This window comes from Falco punctatus (assembly GCF_963210335.1).
Source record: "Falco punctatus genome assembly, chromosome: 11".
Taxonomy (NCBI): Eukaryota; Metazoa; Chordata; class Aves; order Falconiformes; family Falconidae; genus Falco; species Falco punctatus.
The window spans coordinates 33,097-56,639 of NC_137591.1; the positions used below are offsets into that span (position 1 = coordinate 33,097).

At 44.1% G+C, this 23,543-nt stretch overlaps 1 protein-coding gene across 1 annotated transcript; it reads left to right on the forward strand.

The window, feature by feature from the left end:
* Window positions 1-465: 465 nt before the first annotated feature.
* On the forward strand, window positions 466-23,322 carry LOC308071425 (heat shock factor protein 5-like). The gene is made up of 6 exons (XM_080406826.1): window positions 466-809; window positions 3,570-3,944; window positions 7,168-7,265; window positions 12,269-12,787; window positions 17,487-17,646; window positions 21,904-23,322. Exons 1-6 carry the CDS (start codon window positions 512-514, stop codon window positions 21,969-21,971), a joined length of 1,518 nt encoding a protein of 505 aa, XP_080262952.1. The 5' UTR covers window positions 466-511; the 3' UTR covers window positions 21,972-23,322.
* The last annotated feature ends 221 nt before the right edge of the window (window positions 23,323-23,543 follow it).

A 23,543-nucleotide genomic window follows, 5' to 3' on the forward strand; every position in this document is an offset into this window, starting at 1 on the left:
TGGCCCGGCCGCGGGGGATGGCGGGGCCGCGGGGATGGCGGGGCCGAGGGCGGGCCGGGCTGCGGCCGTGCCGAGCCGAGGGACCGGGGCGCTGCGCGGACCAGCGCCGCGGCGGGGCTGAGGGCCGGGGGCCGCGCGCGGCGGGCAGCGCCTCGCGGGCGGGGCACGTGCCGTTCGGCGCGTGGCGGGGGAAGCGGAGGCCGCGCGGGCGGCGGTTGAGCGCGGAGTTGGTGCCACCTACCGACACGGACGCGTCGCAGCAGCCCGTCCCCGTCAGTGCCGACACCTTCCCCGCCAGACTGTGGCGGCTGGTCGGCAGCCCGCGCTGCCGCTCCGTTCGCTGGGTGCCTCCGGCCAGGGGCTGGTCATCAACCAGCCGCTCTTTGGGTGCGAGCTGCTGGGCGCCGGGCCGGCCGTCGCCGCGCAGCCGGGTGGCGACGGGGCAGCGGCAGCCGCCGGTTTCAGCAGCTTCATCCGGCAGCTCAGTCTCTATGGCTTCCGCAAGGTGGGGATGTTGCCGGGGAGCAGTGTGGTGGGGCCCGGGCCTGGGCCGGGCCCAGAGGGTGGACAAGGCAACGGTGGCAACTGCACCGGGCCCCTGCATCACTTCCGCAGCCCCCACTTCTGCCGCGGCCGCCCCGACCTCCTCGTCCACCTGAAGCGCCTGACGAAAGGCAACAGGGCGAAGATGGCAGCGGGCCTGGCTGTGACCAGCCGCCCACCCAACCGCTTCCAGCGCTTGCTCGGCACGCCGCTGAACGGGCAGCCGCTGCCTCCGCCCTCGACGCTCAGCAATGCCAACAGGCCTGGTGAGTCGGAGTGGGCCATTTGGGGTCTTGGTGGGTTTTTGAGAAGCGCTGGGTGGCATGGGATTTGAAAATCAACGCTCTCCTGAGGGAGAAGGGTTACCTGTCCTTGCCGGTGGCATCTCAGTTCACCTGGTGTAGGGAAGCTGTTGTTGTTTATGCAGGTAGATCTGCTGCCAGTAAGCATGAGTAGCATGGTTCACATGTATTTCAGGCTGCCTGTAGACTACAGTACAGTCTCTGTTGCGTACTACACTAAGAACACCCTTGCTCGATCTCTGTGGAGCTGGCACAGCTCTACCAGATGAACGTTACTGCTTCTTGCCCGTCAGTAAGGATGCCCATCAGTAGGGATGCTTAATAAGCTGTCATTAAATGTGTGTGAAACAGTGAGTCATGTGAAGTGGTAACTAGAGCATCCTGTTAGTTTTGTGCAAAGGAGACAAGACCTGGTAGTAAGGTTTTTGTCAGTTGTCTCCTGAAAAAGAATTCACAAGCTACGTAGTTTTTAAAAGGGATTGAATGAGTAGGTGAGAGCTAATTAGAAAATAATACTGCTGAAAAGCCCTAGAACGTGTTTTCTTTCTTTCTAACCCTCTTTGAGAGGATCTGAGTTTTCCCAAGACAAGTCTGAGCCCTCAGGATTATTCCACAAATTTTGTATCGGCCCTAAAGCTTTGTAGTTGGCGCTGTGTAAGGAAGATGTGAATATCTTGCTTTGCAGTGCTCTTGGGCTGCTGCCAGAAGAGCACTCCGGCTTCCCATTCCCTTGGTGGCATGTTAACTGTCATCTTCCTTGCAGCTGATACAGCAGCGTGTTGGTTCAGCGCAGTGATCGGAGAAGACTTTAATAGCCTATTTGTGGCTGGCTCTTGGACCCGAGTGATGCACCCCATGGGTGCAGAGCTGTAAGGCGCGGTGTAGGAGAAGCGGCAGGACTGTGCGACCAGGAGAAGGGGAGAAGCAGTTGACGGTACTGCTCTCTGCAGCACCGGCTGGCGTTTAGAGCAGAGTAGGGTATCCCCATACTCTTGGTTACTGTGTCAGGGTAGGAACTGTCATCTAATTCAAGTGGTGTTTTCCGTGATGAGTGTGGAACTGCACGTGCAATACCAAGAAGACAAAATGAAGCATCTGAGAAGGGATGGAACTTATTTCAGTAGGGAGGCTAGGAAGCATTTAAACTAATGATTTGATAACCTTGTTAAGGCTAAGGTGAGTCATTGCAGACTTCAGTGACATGTGGTTTGTCTGATGTAATGCAGACCATTGGTAAAGGAAATTATGAGAAAGAGATGACTCTTTCATTTTTTGTCCTCTGTTTTTATGGCTGCAGTTTCAGAGTTTTTGCTCTAGGAGTCTCATTTTCTAGAAAGACAGAACAAGGAAAACATTGGGGTTTCTATGCAGTCAAGTTCTGACAGGCTGACAATGCACTGTGCGCTCTGTACTGACTGTTCAGGGGCACGTCTGTTCCCAGTGTCTTGCAGGGTGTAACGCTCTGTTAAACATTCAGGAACAATTCCTGGACAGCAACTGGAGGTTGGTAACTTGGCATCCCGTGGTGTCTTGTTTACGTGTTAGAACTAGATAATCTTCATGTCCCTATCCAAAGGTAAAATATAAACAAAAGAATTTTCATACCCCTGCTCCTTCTCTGTTTATAAATGGTGAAAGTACTGAACAGGAAATAAACGGTCCTATACGTTAAGTCTTAGCAAATCTTCAGGGTCAGCTGGTATTTATTTAGTGATTCTTAATGATTAAATGTGAACTTGCAGAATAATGACTGTATGTTAGTGATTTCTTGAATTAGTTTTCATCAGAGGAGTGCAAGAGGTAAATGTGAGGCTATTTTTAAAAAAAGTCCTTTTGAGTGAGAATTGGAAACTACAGGTCTGAGAAAGCCTGGCTTCTAGATAAACCCTATTGACGTGAACGATCCTGAAACTCGTAATTCTCATGGCTAAATGCAATCCTGCAGGGGAGTCACAAATGCAGTAGTTCTTGCAGAAATCAATGAGCACAGGCGTTTGCGGTGTTACTGTCAGTGTTTCCACAAAGTCACCGAAACAGAAATTGAGCTGTCATGGTATAAAAGCAAATACCATTTCATGAAACAGTAACTGTCTGAGAGAGGAAACTATAAAATAATAGAGAAGAATAAAAGGGCTCTCTAGGAAATAACAAAATGGCAAAGTCTGGGATATTTTAGTCTGCACTGAACTAGTTGAGCTGTCTGCGAAAAAATTGGCTTTGAAATTTTTTTCTTGACCAAATAAATGACTTGTCATAAAGTACTTGCAAAGTCCTTTGGAGGATTTTGACATTGCCCTTCCCTTAGCTGTTTGTGAACTGTCAGTAGTGGAGTTTGGTCAAATCTTGCTTTATGATGTCCCTTTTTTAGAATGTATTGTCTGATTTAACACACCGTACTTTCAAAATTGCTTTTGTTTGGTTTAGTAAGTTACTACACATTTTGATTTATAGCACGTTTCTAAATATGGTAACTCGTTACTGCCAGTTTAAGGAGATTGAGTGCTACGCAGACACCTCTGTGTTGGCGCTTCACTCGTGTGCCACACAGCAGTTACTGCATGCTCGGGTCTAAGAGTACAGTCTCCTTTCTGGATTAAGTACGCTGGAGCAAAGGTCGTCTTCACAAATCATGTTGTAGAGCCTTGGCTCCTCATATTGCCTTTCTTTGCCTGTGAAAACTCCTTTCCTTAACACTTGTTTCGCTTTATTTTGTACCCACTGCAGGACTGCTGACTGTAGGACAGTTTCATCAACTTTACGGTCAAGGTGTTTTCTCTCCTTACTCCTACATGGCAACCTCGTGCCAAGCCCCCAGCACTTTACCAGCACAAAGATTAGATGCGACTCCAGTCCCTTCCACTTGGATCCAGCAGGGACCACTTGGGTTGCTGCCAGGGCAAGGGGCTTCCCCAGCTTTTCCAGATAAAGGGGCTGCCTTTCCTGTACTCCAGACACTTCCAACAGGAGCCACGTACACACTCCAGCCTGTGGCTTCTCTTCCGCCACTTCAGCAAGGGACTCAAAGCGTTGCCGCATCCATTGCAAATTGCAGCAGCTCTGCATCTTCAGTGCCGTACTCACAAGCCTGCTATCCAAGAGGTATGAAAAAAAATTTTTGCATTTGCTTTTCAAAAACAGATTTTAAAGTGAGACTTTCAAATATTTTTCTACAATACTCTGCCATGTGTATATCTCAAGTGAGAACTAGAAAGTGTCAAGTCTAAAAGGAAGATGGACCTAAAGCAAAAGGAGTTTCTGTTTGGTATTCGTGTCCTTCCTCCAGATTTTGTGTGTCCCCTGGTGATTTTCTGGATAGCCTTTCTGTTGAGGTGAAAGGGCGAGGAGAAGAACATTTGTCCAAAACTAGTCGGTGTGAGGCTAACTTTCATTTTTGTTTTTTTAGTTAAGCAAAACTTGGACAATGATATTAAAGCACTGAGACCTTGTTAAGAAGTAGTATCCTAGGCCTTGGTCTCATGTTTTTCCAGGTTAAGGTTTTAAACTCAAAGATCAGTCAAAAGTATTGTGCAGAACAGGGGTCCTCAAACCTTTTAAACTGGGGGCCGGCGCGCGGATTAGATGGCAGGAAGTCATCTGCAGCTGCTTGGTTTCCCCCTCCAACCCCCGGCGGGGGTGGTGGTGGTGTGGGGGTTCTGTAAATACGGGGGGCTGGATTGAGGACCCTGGGGGGCCATATCCGGCCCGTGGGCCGTAGTTTGAGGACTCCTGGTGTAGAATATTTCATTCTGCTCATACTATTTTTGTATCTAAATTTTTTTTCTTGCTTAGCTTCTTTATGTTGTATTTTTTGATGCACTGAAGACTAGAAAGTACAAAAGTCTTGGCTCCTTTCTTTTTTCTGAATTATTTCTGCCACAATTGTCAGTCTCACTTAATCACTCAATCACAAAATAAATCAGTCTCACTTAAGTGTTTTTATTCTTCAGAAGAGGAGTTGAAGCAAATTACTGTTCTTTTCCTTGCCCTTACCTTGAATGGGAAAAATCACATGATAGGGTATTTTCTGGGGAGTGGTGGTGTATTTGTTGTGGGTTTGTGGTGTTTTTTTTTAATTTCCCTAAAACTTCTGAAATTCAGAACAGTGACTCTTGCCTTGAACAAACTAAAGCTCAGTTGTTATTCTTTCCTTCTGCCTGCTTCTCCTTTGGCAGCCGCACCTTCACAAAGACAGCTATCTATCCCTGTTTAGAAATCCTACACAGTGAAATCATTACATCTTTTGTGCATCTCTTCCGAGACCTCTGCTGAGAACATTTCAGACAATAATCAACAGTTCCCGTAACGTCATTTTTGTCAAGGAAGGGTTCTGAGGAGCTGGGCATTTCTTGTAGACACACTTAAATGTTTAAGAGACAGGCAACTTCTGCCACGTGCTCCTTATGCAGAGATCACTGTGGTGGCCAGAGTGTGGAGCCTGCCTTACCAGCTGCTAACTATTAAGTCTTCTCCCAGGAGCAGGTGTCCTGAGAATCATAGAATGGTTTGGGTTGGAAGGGGCCTTAAAGATCAGCAAGTTCCCACCCCCCTGCCGTGGGCAGGGACACCTTCTATTAGACCAGGTAGCTCCAAGCCTCATCCAGAATACTTGCTTCATTAAGGTGGGAGGTGGTCCCTGCTTTGCGTCTCTATTGGTACAGAGCATAGGCTGAAACTCATCATGATGAATTGTAGTTGTCTCTGTCTCAGCTAAGGCCCCAGCCCTCTCCCGTAGTCAAGGGAAGGAAAGGGGCGTCTCGGGTGCGATTTCACGTAGCTCGGTTTAGAGTTTGTCTTGGGGTAAGATTACTGGTGTCCTGGAAGTGCCTGTTTTGAAGTACTGCCTGCAGGGGAGCTGAGGGAGACCAGCGTAGATTCAGACATGAATATGGAGATCTCTCTCACTGGATGACGCTCCTTTTACTTTAAGTTTAAAGGACAACTTGGCTATGTTGCTCAGGTAGAATCTTCTGGGGTGGGAGGTGGGTGTGAGAACGCAGTGAAAACATACCAAATTTTGCAAGGTGTAATCAAAACTAAAATACAAAAACTTAGGGAATCTGAGGCGTTTGAAACCTCCAGTGAATTAATTAGCGTTTCTGAGAGTGTAAGTGACATTTCACTGGAGTATGATCAATCTTTTAATTTTCACTGTCACTCTAGGACTGTCTCAGCGGTTTTACTTCTGTGCCTGTGTATCTCTTAATCTCTCCGCTATCCTTTCTTCTATATATTATAACATACAGAATGCTGAAAGCGTGTTTCTTCATATGTCCACATGAAAAAGTCTGGTTTCCTTCATCATGAGAGCACAGCAGCAAGATTAGTTTGTTTGGAAAGTGATAGTTAACCTTAAGATACGTATTTAGTAAGTGAGAGAACTAAAGAATGTATGTTCAATCTTATTCTTGACTCAATTCATTTCACTTTTGAAGTCCCATTAAATGAAATCAAAGTAGAACTTTGTCAAAAGATTTCTTTTTGTGTGTATTCAAACTTGTTTGTTAACTTCCGTGACCAAAAGATTTCCCTGGTTTTTCATTATGATTCTTATTGAAAAGTCAGTAACATAAAATATGCTCATCTAAGTCTTTTTTTCCCCACTAGCCTTAGACCATAATTAGTTTAAGGATTTAGTTCTGTTTACTTTCAACTATCTGCAAAACCTTTGACAGTAGTAGAATCGCGTCAAAGAAATGCGTTGAAGCTTTATTATCTGAGAGTGTCTAATAATGAAAAATCAGTCATGGAGACCATGTGAGACATATTAGTTATTGGTGCCACCTGACAGTGCAAGTCCAGTCGCGCCTTTTGAATGCATCTGTGCCTGTAGGGTTCATTTACATATGAAGACCTTTCTGGTGAGTGGTAGTTTAGGAGTAGTCATGATATTTTTCAGAATGATACACTCTTGGTTAAGATAATTTATTTTCTTTGTAAGTCTTAAAATTCACATGGTTACAAGGTGTATGAACACCTAGGCTCAGCTATGTGAATACGTTTTCTGTGGTGTATTGTGACAAGAAACTCGAGCAGCCAAATCAGAGAGGTGATACTAAGACACAAAAGACTCTGATTATGAAGTTTCTGCATGTATGTGTGTGTGTTGCCAATTTTACAATATATATTTTTAATATATCTATACATATCTTAAATATTTTTAAGGTTAAGAAATTGGTCTTAAAATGACTTGGGAGGTAACAATAAATTTCTGGAATGTCGTTTACTGTGTGATTATTGAAATGTTTAATCAAAGTAAGCAATAGAACTCTGCACACGAGACACAAGTTCCGGCAGTCTGATAGCTGTGTTTGAATTCTTGCAGCCACACCACAGAGCTGTTCAGCAGCAGCCCACACAGATCCTCTGGCTGGCTGTGCTGGTCCTGCTGCTTCAGCGTGCACCCACGACAGCTTTGTCCAGGTGAGCGTAGCCTACTGAAAGGAGGTGAAAGCGAAGGAGACTGTATGAATGAACTGCAGGTTTATACACTTGTGAAATTAAGGATATAAATTTGAGAATGGATCTGCTTGATAAAGTGAAAGTGATGTGGTTTACAAATACCTATTTCAAAGAACCACTGAATGTTAAACGGGTAGTTTTGTAATTCAGGTTAGGTTTCAGGGTAGCAGCATAGTGGGTGTCCTCATCAGTGGAGTGTTTTTGCTTGACTTCACCAGAATCACTTTTAGTTAATGAGCCTGCATTTGTATTTGAAGAATGTTCTTGCCTGGACAAAAAGAGACTCTTTAATATTATGAAAATACTGAGAAGCAGCTCCCCTTCTTTGTCCCGGACAGCTTCCTGCAGTCCTGAGTTTGATTTGATGAACGAGAAAAACTAAGGTGACTTTGTGGAATGGGCCCCACCTCGGAGATCTCAAAGATAACTCCAGTACTTCCTGTAGATGCTTTATGTAATTTTAGTGGAAACTGCGCCTTATTTGGAGGGCCTGGCTTATCAGATATCAGAAGATCTGAAGTAAAAATGCAAGAGCTTCCTTTTTTATTACAGCATAACGCATATACTTCTTTCCCCCTCACAGAGGACAAGCGAAGCAAGTTATGCTTATGCGTGTTGAAAAAGGGTTGACCTACCCAAGCTTGATCATCCAGTTTCCTGTCTTGCAAATATCAACCTTTCTCTTTTATTCGTGACTTCTTTTAAAAAATAAGCTTATCCAAGATGGGCAGGTTATGGCCAGGATAACACGTTAGTGTAAGGCTATAAATAGCCAACAGCCAGTCATGCCGTCGATATTGTAGTCTTTGTTTTTCGCACAGTGCATCTTTGTCCTCTCACTTTCATTGTGAGCTGCTTTTTTCATCCAGGACATGAGGATCCGTCTGAGCGATGGGCAGTCACAATAAAATAGCTTATCTCGGAAGGCCGAGATCCATGGGATAGTAAATCATTCCAAAGGAGTTGTTAAAGGTGGTGTTGTGGCTAGATTGAAGGATAATATACAGTGTCCAAAGGGTCTAGTAAAAATCAGTTGTTTGGAGAAGCAAGTCCATGGGCAGTGTGTGGAGTCAGAAGAGCTTTAGGCCACTTGCTAGTGGTTGCTTTGTTTCCTGGAAACCCCCAGCAAAAAGCTGCCGAGCATCTGGGCAGACTGCGGGAAGGCGATCCTCTGCGTGAGAAGGCCAAAGGCGAGCGGTGCCCTGTATCAGTTCCACCAGGTCAGTAACCGGCTGTCTCTGAGCAGGGTAACACAACTATCGTACCGCGTGGATCAACGGGGCTTCTTGAGATTTCTGAGTCTTAGCATAGCATAGGTCATTTCTCCTGGAACGTGGTGACAGGCTGTGCAGGTGGTACAGAAGACAGCAGCTTGCCTGCGGTTCTTGCTGAGCTGTGGGGAATAATCAGTTTGCCTTTTGTGTGTTCTGGGGCATATACTTCCCCAGACTTCTGCTGGGGGATGTGGCAAGCTGCAGTATTGAGCATCGTGCCCAGCTGGTGTATTGATCATCCATCAGTAACCACTTGCACAAATCCTCAAAAGCGGTAAAATTCATCAGCCCTGGCTGACTAAGCATTTTTATTGTTCTTCACAAAAAATAGAACTATTGCATGGTATATTTCCTATCGTTCCACTCAATACCTTCTACCAGTTGCAGGAATTCAGTGTGATGCTGTTGAAGCGTGGTTTGCGGGGCGTTTGAGGCTGTTTGGTCACGCTGTGTGCTGCTAGGTAGGAGTGGCAAAGCCTATACGAAACTGCTGGACCAGTCCCGAAGACAGCGAACCGTATCGGCACGCTAGTAGTCAGCAAGCTGGTTACCAGCCCCATTTCTGTTGGATCCAGACGGTGCTTTGTGGTCTCAGAAGGAAAAGCGGGCACTCTTGGACAAGGAAGCCTAAACCTTGTGCTGTTCCTTACTGGGTCTTGCAGAGAGCATTGCTTTTAAGTTTAGGAGAGATTTAAGACAGGTGGAGTTTCTGGGTCTTGCAGGCCAGCTGCTGGGCTTGTACAGTACACACCTGAGCTGCTGAAAGTGTTAGGTGACCCTGACTGGAACATGGGCAGACCAGGCCGGTAACTAACTGGTTGGTTGGCTGCAGTTTGCTCTCCAGAAAAAGCTACAGAGAATTACTGCATGGAATGGCAAGGGGACATAGGTGGTTATACCCAGACATGGTGGCTGATGATGGTGTATCTCACCAGGTTTCTGAAATCGGGGTTTCGGAGGTTTGTATTACACTCTCATCACGGTTGGTTACAAAACAGGGAGCTCAGGTACAACTTCTTACCCATTTTTCATTTGGGTTCTCTCAAGCGGGGTTTGGATTAGTGTGATGAATCAGTATCCTTGGGTAGGAATGAGTCTTTTGAGAGACCTCCTGCTATCTTCTGCAACAGCAGTGCTGGCAGCTCACAACCACTAGCTCAATACTTCCCCGCTGCTTTATCATAGATGTGAACTGAGGCTACATATTGGATTTCAGCGACTTTTAATTTTTTTTTTTCCTGCCCCCACCTCGTTTTGTTTTTTTTTAATGGCAGCCCTGCTGTTTGATTATTGCTATTACCATGGTTATTAAGCTGTCGGTATTTCCTTGTGGACTGAAGCAAGAGGTAACGGGAAACGGAAGAAATAAACGTGCAAGAAAAAAGAAGAACTTTCTGACCTTAAAAGCAGTCCTAAGTAGTTTGCTTTTATTTGTAATAAGGAATGATAATCAGCCATGTTATTTCAAAAAGAAATCAAGTCTGAACTAATTCTGATTGCCCAAGCACTCAAGCCAGATTTGTGTAGTCCTAGCGGTCCCTGAAAAGGTGTGGTTGTGCTTTAATTCCTGCACACGCTACGCTAATCTTATAAGTGAAATGCCCATCTTCTCTTTCACCACTTCTAAGTCAGACCATTTTTCCTCTTGAGCTTGAATGACCAGCAAGCTATTAGTCTTTCAGGCCCTGACTTCTCAATCTTTTATCGGTTTTCCTTGTTTCGTTGCTGCCTCCCCCCATCCTTCTCCAGGTGAACTAAAAGGATTTAAATTGTACCTTTGCGTGGCCCCTTTCTCCTGTTGGAAATACACACGAGATCCTGTAGTGCATCCAAGAGGACAATATGTGCTGTAACAGCTTCAAGCCGAGGTCCCCTAAGAAGAGGCAGAAAAAGATTCAGTATGGGTGGGTTGGTTCATTGGTTTTTGGCAGGGATGATCTTATTCCTGGACGGTTTGGTAATCCAGGTCTTACTTAAAATCCTGACTACTTATGACAGTAAAAAAGCAATGCAACAGAAATGAAACACCTTGTTAACATTTTAAAAAAAATAGAACTGAAAAAAAAATGAGAGGAATAATGTTTGAACCTATCTCATAAAAACATAAAGGTGGCTTAGCCTTTAATGAAAAGATTTTGCTTAACTTAACCTAAATTTCTCAAATTCCAGGTTTTATTTCCCCCTCCGTTTCCCCCCACCCTCCACAGTTTGTGGCTATCTGCAAACTGGCACATCTACACGAATCCACACTAGGACTTGCCTTCACACACCCAGGAGACAGGATCTCATCTCTTTGTGGTATCTCCATCAGGGAGAGACCAAGTCCTTCACTGGCATTTGATCTGATACGGCTTTCCTAGTAGGTGATCCTGTAGCTTCCTGTTCTCTAATTTACTCGTCTCTGGAAGTAGCTTTTCATTAACCATGAGCTCAGCTAAAAGGTCTAAGGATAGTCAGGCACTAAGGACTACTCCTTCATACTGGATCTCTTCCAAAAGAAGGCTGTATTTTAAATAGACCTGTTTCTGTTCAACATCATTGTATGACTTGTATTTGTCAGAAGAAATGACCCTTCTAGTGTCCTTCGACTGAGTCACCTCCAGAAGAAGTAGCAGTACAGACACTGGCTGTTAAAATGTCATCTATCATTTCACTTGGGTAGGACTTGCTGCTTTGGGAAAACTCTTTCATTGTCTTCATTCTGTTTTAAAGGTTACTCGATATATATGAATGCTACTAAAAAAATCATCACTGGATTGCTGATTGTGTCCTGTCGTCCTGTGATGTCATTACAGTGAAAAATTTTAGTAATGTTCAGGCCTGATCTGTGATGGCAAAGGCAGAGTCTCTGTAGGTTCTACAAGAAGTGTTCCTGACCTGAAATTCTGTCGGGTTTTTATGCAGATCGATGCAGACTTTGAGTTGTGCCTTTGTGGGACACTGTCATGACCGGAGAGTCCAGATGTGAGGCTGTGACAGGCAGGGCAGTTTTGCAGTATTTACTTTCACCGGTATTTGAACTCCCACTCATCCTGGGACTGGGGCGTCCCTGGGGGGCACCCCTTGTGTAGATGTGCCTATGGACAATCACTTGAGGAGGAAAATGGTATTATTGGTTAAGAAGCGGTGAGTTCCTCAAGTTGTGTTGTCCATATGCACATTTACAGCATATGGACCTTTCTCTTTTGCTTAAAAATGTTGTGGGTTATACTGATTTTTTTATACAACAACAGGAATGCTTGAGTTTTAGAAGGAACTGAAGGCAGGTGGATTTTCTCTCTCATTTTCTATTACGTATGTGGCACGTGAAGAGGGTGGTTCTAGTGTACCCCCACAGGTCCTACTAAGACCAGAAGTCTCTGATTTGAGTGCTTGGGTATATTTAACACCTGTGGTGCAAAGGGTGTGCAGACAATGCATCTGCAGGCATACACCAGCTCCTAGTAAGTAACCTTCTCTCCAGGATAGACCATGAATAGAAGAAAGGAAACGTGCCGAGAGTAAGGTGGTTAATGAAAACCAAGACAAAGCAGTAGCTTTTTTCTTTTTTCTTCTGGTTAAACTTGCTATTTTAACTGAGAATAACGGACAATCTTTCAAGCTTTTGGATAAATGGATAAACAGAATCAATACACATCCTGTCACGGTAATTTTTTGATACAAAAGTTCACTGCATTTTGCTTTTTCCAGAATCCTCCAATGCAGTCATCTTACGAAGCTGAGCTGATGCCATCTGACTGGCTATGTAATATATCTGAAGAAAACAAGAAGGCAGAAGTCAGTCTTGAAGCCACGTTTCAGGTTGCCACTGAGGTGCGTTCATCATGCAAAGCTGAAAAGGTGGGAGTGGCACCTGTAGAGAGCCAGAATTCGATCCTGGAGTTTAATGGAAATCAGGCACTGCCTGTTAATAGTTACACACCTTCTTCAACTGAGGAAAGCCAGCTGGAATGTCTCACTCCTGTAACTTCAGACACATCATTTCTGGTGGAAGCAGATGGAGCACTGGATTTGTCTCCGTTACAGCCTTCTGACATTCTTTGTGCTGCCGATACCACTCTGTCTATAGAAACTGCTGCTGCTGCTAAAATACTACAAGAACTTCTGACCACACAGGAAGCAGATGAAAAACGGAGCAAAGAACCAGATCACCGCCCAGCTGAGTTCTCCCTCATGTTTTTTGAGGAAGAATTGTTCAGTCCAGAGCAGGTAAGGGGTAAGGGGAGGTAAACCAACATCTTTCTTGAGCTAACTATGTTTGATAGTAATGCTAGGGTCTGGACCGATAGCTTTTCAATATTCTTGCCTGCTTAAGAACTGAAGGCTTCTTTAATTAAGCTTTTAATGGACAGTGAAGGGTTTGCTTGGTAAAGCAAGATATAAAAAAGAAGACGGAATGAAAAAGTATCCCATGTTTCCCATGTTAATGAGCATGACATGTGTCAGCCTGTTGGCCGAGTTAGGGTGCTCATTTGCATGGGAAACATGCGTAGTGCAGGTGTATTCGTGGTGATGAAGTGGATGCTTTTTTAGGTTGTAACATACCATCTTTAATCTCCAACAAAGAAGAGTATTTTGAGAATTGCCGCTGGAGGCAGATTTTTGCTTAAATTTAGATAAACGGTTAGATTGTTTCTGATAAATAGTTGTTAAGTTCTGTTTTCTGTGGAAAGTATAGTTTATTGACATTTGACTGGTATAAAGCATCTTCATTGGTTTATACTTTGTGGTGTACAACAAGTTGTAATTGTACTTCGGTCTACCTGTACCTGGTCTTCCCAGTATGTAAAATTGTAAGTCTCATGAGGGGTGAGGGGCATTCTAGATGTTACTCTGTTAAGGCAGCAAATGCGTGCTCTGCTTTTTGTTTTGTTTTGTTTTGAAAACAAGGTAAGCTCAGGAGATTGACTGCATCTGTTTCTGCTGCATGAGACCTACCTTGCATGTAGGCACTCAATCTCATTTTTGTGTGTGCATTGAAGCTACTGTTTTATTGTTCTGTCGGTAGCTTGACGCCTTCACTGAAGTTTCTAGATCGGAAATCATCAGCTGGCGCAAACCTCCCATTGTTGCTTTTAGCATTATAAAGATTAGTCCTCTTCCTCTTGGGTATCTTTCTAGAAAGGGATGTGTATTCTGATCAAGCCTCTGCATAGCTCAAGCCTAGACTAGACTGTTCTGCTCAGTACCGTGTAGGGAAGAGCACATCCCTGTGCTAGTGCATAGAGTTGGCAGTACTCCTTAATTGGTGCCCACTCATTATATTAAGTGTTGACCGCACTTTAAATGTTGTCAGTTTTGAGAATTTTTGAACTGCATTTTTAGAATGATAGGTTGTCCCTTGTTGAAGGCCTTTGGAGTCCGTGACCCGAACTTCCTTGTCAAGAACTGGGGGAATTAAGCACACGAACCACGTAGTTGTTTGGGAGGGAGGTTTTGTATATTTGTGAGAATCCTGATGGTGGTCCTGGACTGTAACTGGTTAAATAACTGGCCTCATTTTTTGAGCAATTGAAAAGCAATTCAGGGACTGTTCAGTGTTTTGTTTGACAGATTCCCTCTTTCTGTTAGAACTACTCTTCAACTAGTCTCCTCCTCCCAAACTCGGGAGAGGGAAGGTTAACTTAACACCCTGCTTGTCCAGAGCCTGGGGTCATGGCAGGTGCAGAACTCTCCAGAGGAGGCTTCTGTGCCTGTACTCCTCACATCAGGCTCCAGCACAGTTTTCTTCCTCATCCCCGAATCTGGAAGCACTCAGGCTTTCAGTGCCTGTTGGTACCATGTGTTTTAGGGCAAGCTTATGACAGAATAGTGGACGTGCACAGAAGACCGCTCTATTCCTCTCTATACAAGCAGAGGGGGAGCAAATTCCTCCACCGTTCATACAAGAGCATCAGAACAGCTCTGCTGGGTCAGATCAAAGGTTTGTCTTGCCCAGCGTCAAGTCTCAAAACAACAGCTGTAACCTGATGTGTAGGGAAGAGCAAGAACAAGGAGCGCAAACAGAGCAGGGCATTCCTGCTTACACATTCCAGCTACTTTCAGCCCAAAGACTTGTGATGATACCGTGTGCTTCATCTCGGGTTTCTGCTCTGTGGACTGAAGTCAGCCCTTGAAACTGTCGGTTTTAGCATACGGGACCTTTTGACCAAGCTGGTACTGTTCTGTTTTCTGTTCCGTTCACAGTATTTCCCAGCATTTAATTACTTTTGTGACCAGCACTGAGCCTTGAACTGTCTTCCTCATAGAAGTAACAGTTTAGTAGAAACCTGCTTTATTCTGCTTTCCCGATTTCCTAAAAGACAGCAAATTAAAGAGCAGCTCTTTACACGAAAAGAGTTAGTATATTCAACAGTTCAGATCCAGCGTTGTCCTCTCAGCCTCAGTCAATTTCTGTCCTAGACTTCTAGAGGCTTTGGCCTTCAATGGGCATCTCTTATTCCACTCCTACTCCTAAGAAATGTTTTATTTTCTTCTTAAAGTGGAAATAGAACATTTCTGTAATGCTTGATCAAGAGGAATTTGCCTCCGATTTCGTTCAGTCTCCTTGGCAGCATACCTATGTGAAGGCTGAAACGCTTGCTTTCTTTGGGGAAGGTTAATCCAGCAAACCCCATTCATGCAAGTTGCTAATTTTAGTGCCTCAGCTTCCCATCATGGTTCCAGCTGGGTATAGGTATAGTCCAGTCAGTGTCTCGTAAGTTCTGTAAGTAGTGAGATGCAGCAGTTTTGGCGTTTTTCAGTAACTGAAGTGAAAAGGCAAAACTTTCACGTCTGTCAGCTTTGGTAGCTTTGCTTGATTCTCTGCCAAACAATGTTTCGGACTCTGAAGTTGCAGAAGTATTAGACCTGAGCGGAGGGTCTGTCCACAGGTGCGGTGAATCCATGGTCAGAAACATGCTCGCTTAAAAGACCAAACAATAAAAAAAAGGGATAGCTTGGGAACCAGACTTGTGTGGGCTAGGCTGATGCTGTTAGGATGAAAATGGTATTATTACCTATTACATTAGATTACTGAAGAGTTGGTGTGTAAGATTCTATAAACACAGTGATAAAAAGAAATCTGAAAGGGGTGCTGTGCAGTATGACTGCTCTTCAGTTTCCACACACGCAGCTGTGAGGGTTAAAATTGGACACAGCATTGGAAGTACAGGTTCACCAGTGAGGGGGAATGACATTTCCTCAGTTTGCTGGCCACGCTCGTCCCGGTGTAGCCCAAGGTGTCGTTAGCCTTACTGGGCACTGCAGCATCCCCAAGTCCTTTGCAGAACTGCTAGTTAGAGTGTCTAGACTACTTTCACCACATAGGCTAGTAACAGTTTCTTAATAATGGTGATCCCAATATGCATGTTATTTGTTTTTTCTTTATCAGACACTGCAATTTGGTTTCTACATCCCCTGCCTGGTATTGCTTTTCATTATTCTCTTCTTTTTAAATAATGAGGTTTGCAGAATTGTTTCTAGAGCAGTTGTCCGGTGGAATATCCAGTTTAGAATGCTTACCTGAGAAATCTTCCCTTCTCTCACTACTTGATGAAGGCTGCTCACTAATTTTTCTAGAACTTGCTATTATGTAAATGTCACCAGGAATAGAGAAGTCATCATCACTCATGAGACTTGGATTCTAGCTGGTGAAGGTAGTGACCTACAGCCTGCCTTCCTTCTTTGTTTTTGTGCCTGGGAAGGGGTTGTGGTTCAGGCATTAGACAAAAGGCACTGCTAGCCACGTGTTTTTCACGTGGCCTTGTTAACAGTACTAAAGCAATACATCCAGACAGCACATTTCAAAGAGGAAAAAAACGAGTCAAATGGGTATCCAGCAGGTGCAGGAGGTGTGTGGGAGGGAACTAGTTCTCCCTGGAGTACTCCATTACTGTATTTGCACAGGCCTTTTTGAATGTTATTATACAACTTTGTCAAGCAATGTATGTGTGTTTCTATTGATACGTATACACATAGCCTGTTATATACTCAACATTGAGTAATGACAGACTCAAGGTGGTGAGCGTGATTTTTGGAAAGACTATCTTATTACCAAGTGTGACCTCTTGTCTTCTGTAAACTCACACATAATGGTTTTCAAAAGCTTTTTTTCCCCTTAATAGAAGGAAACGTTGCAGGCTCTGAGCAGTCATTCATCTTTAGGTTATTGATGGATAAGATATTTGCAGAAGAGATGACTATTCTAGAACAGGTGATACTGTGAAAATTTTTCTGTCTAAAGGTAGATTCCAGGTGCTTAACTTTGGGCCTGTACTGCCTCAGTGAAATAGAAACAGAACTTGGTTGTTCGGGCCTTTTTTTTTTTTTAAGCTACAGGTTTTTGCCACATGATCATGGAAATGTACCAGTTTACCAAATGGTTGCCTGCAAAATACATGTAGAGCAGCAGCAGAGGGCTCTAAAAAGCAAGCAACACGTTATAACTTAATGTCTTAACGACTGGATGGGGTGGGGTGAGATTCCCAACCAGAAATGTGTGGTTCACGTGTGGTTCTGCATCACACAGCTCTGTCAAGTTGTTTGAGCTAGATCTGTCATTATTATTACACGTGCTGGTAAGAATGAGTGCACCTGTATTTCTTGTAGCTAGTTTAATAACTGAGGGAAAAGTTCAGACTGTGGGGACATGTACCCTAACTTTGTGTATTCTAGTTTTCTGATCTCATATTTTGCTTAATAAGATGTTTTGTAAGAGGTTGTTTCAATTTAGCAACCTTAATTCTGAGTTAAAAACACTTACTATGTCAACTGTCTAGGCAGCGTTCACCACCTGTTAGATGCCCTTTTGGAGTGGAGAAGAATAGCTTTTATTTTGTTTTATTGGTTTTATATTAGTTTTATTATAAGATAACATTGAGTGATCTTTGGTTTTATTTCTTTTGTTGTTGTGTTGTGTTTTTTTAAGGAGAATACTAGTGTTAAAAGTGAATCCAGGACATCGGAGACAGAAGAGAGACAATTCACTTCAGGAGCTGAGCCTGTGAACGAATCTGTAGAACAGACAGATTCATCTGCAAAATCTTTCTCCCGGAAAAGACGCAGTTCAGACACAGGCAACTCTCTCGGTAAGAAAGATTCTACGTTTTCTCAGAGATTACAGTGACAGCTGCTCTGAAACTAACTATTACAGAAAGGGGAGAGTAGAAGAGTTTACTTGTTGTCTGCCGTGTAAGTACCTCATTGTTCCTTCAGTTAAAATACTAAACTTGTACAACCTCTTAGTGTACTTACCAACACACTTCAATAGAGACACTTATGATGTGGGAAAGGGTATAAATTACGTAAGTAAATAAAACTTGAAGTTCTGGGAGTTGTGCCAGAAACCTGGATGTCACAATATTGAGATTAAGTCCATAGATGTGTTTGCTGGAGGGCGACAGTGCTGTGAAGGAAACACTGAGTAAGGAGGTAACTATGGAAGTTCCAGGGGCAAAAACCACCGAACTGATGAAGCTGGTGTAGAAGTCTGAACTCTTTGTCTCAGATCACTGAATACATTGTACCAGTCTGGTAGTGTCCTGAAGCACGTGAGAAAAACAAGCCGCAGAGTATCTGAGGCTAAAAAAAACTTCACAAATCTAGTAACTGAAGGGAAAACCTAAATGTCCACAGATTAGAGAGACATAAGAGGACACAAAAAGTACTTGGGATCCATTCTAGAGGGGAATTTGGTTCAGCTTGCAAGTCTCTAAGAAGCTGTTTCCCTCACAGCTGTTCATCAAAGAGCCGATGGTAGAGTTTGAAGAGCTGTTGCTCACTTCAAAGGGTAGTTTCTAGATTCCAGATCATGATGCTAGTTAATAGTTCAGCTCATAATGTCCATCAGTTTCAAACATTTAAGTAAGGAATAAAGTCTTTCTGTCAGGAAGCTGAGAAAAAAGGTGGGATGCCACCTTGAAAAAAGACAATTTTTGTTTAAAACATATAATCGAGAGTGCTTGTTCAATTACTTCCTGGTATCACAGATAACTAGCAAACTTCTCAGCTTTCATATCTGAAGCAAAACATCTGCTTAACGTGCCAGTTGTAAAGTTATGTACAGGAACATGTTGGAAAGCATTCCCATGGGATTGTTCCACAGGGATGAAACACTGTTATGCTAACGCTAATTAGCAACAATTGGCATAGTCTGCTCTCTGGGAAATGTGACGGTCATCCAGGCCTGCATCTCCACGGTTGTACCTTTGAGGCTTGGTGTGCGTGTTAAGGGTAGAGATAGACAGCACGGCTGAGCCAAACGTGATCAGGCTCAAGCTAGCCCAAAGTCAGTTGGGTGCGTGATAGAAGCCTCCAAGCTGGCGTAGCCTGTCGGCTGCATGTCAGCTGTAAGCCTGAAGCAGGCAGGCTCAAGTGCAAGCTGACTTCTGCTGCTCTGACTACACCTTTGTCTGTCAGCACCTCCTGTCCTCTGTGAGACTTTGGAAACAACTTCTTTTTTAATCTCTCTGTGCTAAAATGCATCACGATGATTTCCAGGTGTTTCTTGGCAACTTGCCCTCTGAGTGTGATGGAGTCCTCTCTGTTTTCCTGTTTTCCTTTGGGCACTCCTTTGCAAGTTTTCTGAGCCTGCACTTTGATACATACACCCTGCTGTGAAAAAGGCTCTTCTTCCATCTATTTCAGTAGGCTGGTTTTTTCTATGTTAATGTCACTTTTCTTTAACATCACTTTTCTTTGTTACGTGGTGACACCAAGTTCTAGATACCACACAGCGAGAGCCAATATAATGTGGTACATTTCAGTGACTGGGAGCAGCTCTGAGCCCAACCCAAGGTGTTAATCTGTAAAAACGCACCAAGAATCAAACCCCCGCCTTTGTGGAGAAGGCATTGCTTCCCTCCAAAGAGCTGGACTGGACTTCTTTGCATTTCACAGCTGTTTTGTAGCAAGAAAAGACGAGCGTCTTTTCACTAAAACACCGTCCCCAGGGTTTCCCTCCATAGCTGCCAGCCCATCTCTGCAGCACCATAAATCACTGAGATGGGTTATCTGCTTCCTTCAAATGGAAAACCAATGTATTTAACCAGCCTTCTCAGCTAAATTCTCGTTTACCAGTTTTAAGAACATTCTGCCCAGCAGAATCTAGATGAAAGGTGTCTCTAGTTCATTGTCCTGTCTCCAACAGTGTCTTCGGCATTTCTGTACCATTAAGCAGAAAAGGCCTCAGTAACCTTCAGTTGATTTTTAGAGTCCCTTTTTGAAGCTGTGCAAACATTTAGCATCCACTGTGGTTTATGTAAGTTAATGTCATTAATGCAGATTAACTACACAGCGGGTGAAGAACCCTCCTCTTCAACTACTTCTGAGTCCTCCCGGGAGCCAGAGTCTGCTACAAAGGGTGCAGAGCTTAACTCGGCGCTAAAATACATCATTGCAAATGATTACGGGCTGTGTCATCTGTTCCCTTCCCACTCTTTTTCTTGAGAAGCGATGGGTATGGTGCTCTAGCTCCTGCCGTGTTTATCACACGGAGGTGCAAGGAATAGTTCACCTTTCAGGGACTGCTTTTTTTCAGCCCCAAGCTCACTCTTAGGACATAGATTTGAAGGTGCTGATGATGCATCTGCTTTTCCCACTACTTTCTAGCTGAGCTCGTCTGTTAAAATGGGAGTTTTGAAATAAATCTGTCCGCTTTTGTTGGCAGCATACGCACTTGCAACAGGAGTCCTTTTGGACTTCACAAAGGATTGAGAGGAACTCTGTAAATACTTTGAGTCTCCTTCCCCATCTCCTCTGCATTGTGCTCCACAGGTACACTCAGCTAGTGAGCACAGCTGTACCGGACCTAATATCTGTGGCTTGTGCTTCCTCTTCTAAAAGAGCACGGGAGAAGGACCAGATTCTGATGGGAGGAATTTTTGTTTGCAGCCCGTCTTTCTGGAAATAGGCATCTCAGAATGGAGCAGGGGGAATTTGTTACTTCTGGATTGAAGCATTTAAGCTGATGCTGAGACATTAAGGAAAAAAACTTTCTTTCTCGATGGCTGACCATATGTTTTCTGTGAGTCGTCTAGTCCTGCAAATAATCTGATGACTGTCTCTGACTTTTTTTCTTTTTTATGCTGCAAGGTGCCCTAGACATTTACCACCCACTCCCATGCCGCTGCAGTTGTGTCACTGTGTGTTCTCTCTCATTCCCTCCAAGGTAAATAGATTTCTAGGTGCAATTGCTACGGGCAAATCTTCACTCAGGCAAGGTCTCCCATGCTGTCATCTGTTCCCTTGAACTGTTTCCTGCACCTTCCAGCCAAAAATATTGTTAATGTTCATTTAGTTTTCCTATCCGGTCACAGTGAGATCTCTTCCTACAAAGGTGTTAAGAGTTAATGTGGGGACAGGCCTGGCCCTGAACTCTCGAACATCTGTGTGAAGCCCAAAGCGAAGTTGCTCTCGGGAGTCCGAGCGGCAGCTGCTTGCTCCAGCTCGGTTGCCATTACCTTGACGTCATTATATATTCATTGAAGGCATTTCAAATTGCCTGTCCTGGCAGTCTGCTCTTTGGGATGAGTGGGTGTCATACCCTGTGTCTTAACTTGCCATAATTTAGAGGGGCATTGTTACAAGCCCCCTCATTTCTCCATCCCTATGCGTTTTCAAGATGTGTTCCCAACAGTCTGCTTTGGCAGGAGGCAGGTGTCAGAAAGTGCAAAAGTGGTGCCTATTGGGCAGGAACTCCGTAGTACAGAGAACGAACAGAGGCTGGAAGATGTGAATGTGTTTGTTTAGAGGTTAAATTTCTTGTGGGTGATGTTTGCAGTGGTAGCGCTGTTGTGACTTTATCGGGGTACTTGTTCGCTTTCTTGACCTGCAAGATCTGGCCATACGTGGGAAGTATCTCTGTTTTGCTGTGGATCGAGGTAACTGTCAAAAAAGGAGCCTCTTGTCTGTCCTCTCTGTGAGGCCACGAGTTTTTTCTGGGATCCTGGCGCTGGCTGTGGTGTGCTTTGAGGCAATTGTGCCTTTTCTGGGTAAACAAAGGGATACGGCACAAGCAGGTCAGGCCTTTCTGTAGATACTGCCAGGGGCTTATAGTAATTAATGTTTGGCTTTTGGTATCCATGGTGGCAAAGGCATTTCTAAATAATACATACTGAAGAATGGGAGCACTTTTCTTATAATCTGCTTTGGGTTTTTATATTTAAATTTTTGAAAAATTGGAAGAATTCCTGTTTCTTTAAACAGTAGGCCTCAGGTGATCAGGTTATAGTCTGACATTGAAAGCATATTTTATAGTACCTGATAGAAATGAAATTGCTCTGTATGCTGCCAAGGGAAACATATCCGAGCACTGATACGTGCTCAGTATTCCCTTTTCTTCCTAGATCTCCGTCTGCCGGTGGATGTACCTCGGAAGCGGGGGTGCTTTCTGGAGGACGAAATAAGAGAGTGAGAAGTGGGTGACAAATGTGCAGCAGCTGCCAGCTGGATTCCCCTGTCAGACTCCAGCAGCAGTGGAGCTTTGCCCACAACAACCACTTTGGATCATTTCAGCTGTGTTTAAAAAAAACACCAAAAAACCTCCAACAAAACACCAAAGACCACACACAAAAAAGCCCAAAACAAAACAACAAAAAACCAACAACAAAACCAGCCCCACACCACTCTATTTTTTGCTTTCTTTTTAACTTGGTAGGGTATTGTTTAGTAGGCCTCTTTCATTACATTTTCTACCCGTCAAGTTATAAAGCACCGAGTGGTCAGAGTAATTAATATGAAGTAATTCCTTAGCTGTTTGTATTCTTTAGATTTGGAAAGTCTGAACTTTACAGGAACCCTTAAACACTTTCTCGAGACATCCTTACTGGGAAGCAAATGGGTTTTAGTGCTCTGTTAGGAATCTGTTTCACTTATTTATTTGTCTATTTAACGTTGTTGGGAGCTACAGTATGCTCGGCATAGGTGGTGGTTGGTGCTCTCGCTGTCTTTGCTTGCAGTCGTACCGTGGCCCTTTACTGGGGATCGTGTATGAAACAAAAGCATTGGAAAGTCGCATGATTCTGGGTCTGAATGGGTCAGAGATTTCAGGAGAGCAGCTAAAGGAAAGATGAGCTAATTTTCTAAGTGATTAACCAAGAAACCTTCTTCCTTCCTGAACCAGCTCTCTGTTTCACCAGCAAGTGTATGTATGTCACAGCTGCTGATCTTTTACGTTCCTGGGGAATTCTTCTGGTTTAATAATTTCCTTTTGATGCTAATGGTATCTGTAATGATAAGTTATTTATTATTCTAATACTCTGTTCTAATTATGTCTTGAAAATATTTTTTAAACTTTTAGAGGAAGATTGTATTTATGTTGATAGCAGATCTTAAGTTTTTAATAGCTATACATTTGTGTTCATGTTAAAATACTGTTTGAAGGATAAAGGGGGCACATCCTCTACTTGTGGTGTTCAGGAGATCCATGTGGAAGAGCACCTGAACCATCCATGTAACGGCTTCATGCGTGTTCATACGAGCCAGCCCTGAGCGAAACGCACGAGAAGGGAGCAGAGAAGCTGTCAGGACCGCCTCGGCTTGTGTAGCTCCCAGCTGTGGCCGGGATGTGCTACGGGAGCACCGGGCAGTAAGATGAACTGAGGCGAAACCTTTCCTTACAGCTTCTGTAATGAGATCTTTCTTAACCAGTAGTAACTTCTGTAATAAGGTGGTTTGTAACAAGATACTACTTTTTTAAAAATAACTTGTGTAATAAGATGTTTTGTAATAAGGTATTTTAAATAAGTAGCACCTTCTGTAATAAAGATGTTTTCACCGACAGTCTTGTTACCGGGAGCAGGGCGGGATGTGGTTTCCCGTGTGTGCCCTGTTGTGCCCCTGCCCAGGCAGGGTCGGCCTCAGGTGATCAGGTTCTCGTCTGCCGTTGGAAGCGTATTTTGTAGTGCCCGACAGAAATGCGGTTGCTCTGTGCGCTGCCGAGGGAAACATACCCGAGCCCTGCTGTGTACTCAGCGTTCCCTTTTCT

Bases quoted from the DNA above. Each gene is read 5' to 3' on its own strand.
- LOC308071425 (XM_080406826.1), top strand. From the start codon at position 512: ATGTTGCCGGGGAGCAGTGTGGTGGGGCCCGGGCCTGGGCCGGGCCCA. The intron at 3,945-7,167 runs GTATGAAAAAAA...GAATTCTTGCAG, and splicing joins ACAAGCCTGCTATCCAAGAG to CCACACCACAGAGCTGTTCA. The intron at 7,266-12,268 runs GTGAGCGTAGCC...TGCTTTTTCCAG, and splicing joins CCCACGACAGCTTTGTCCAG to AATCCTCCAATGCAGTCATC.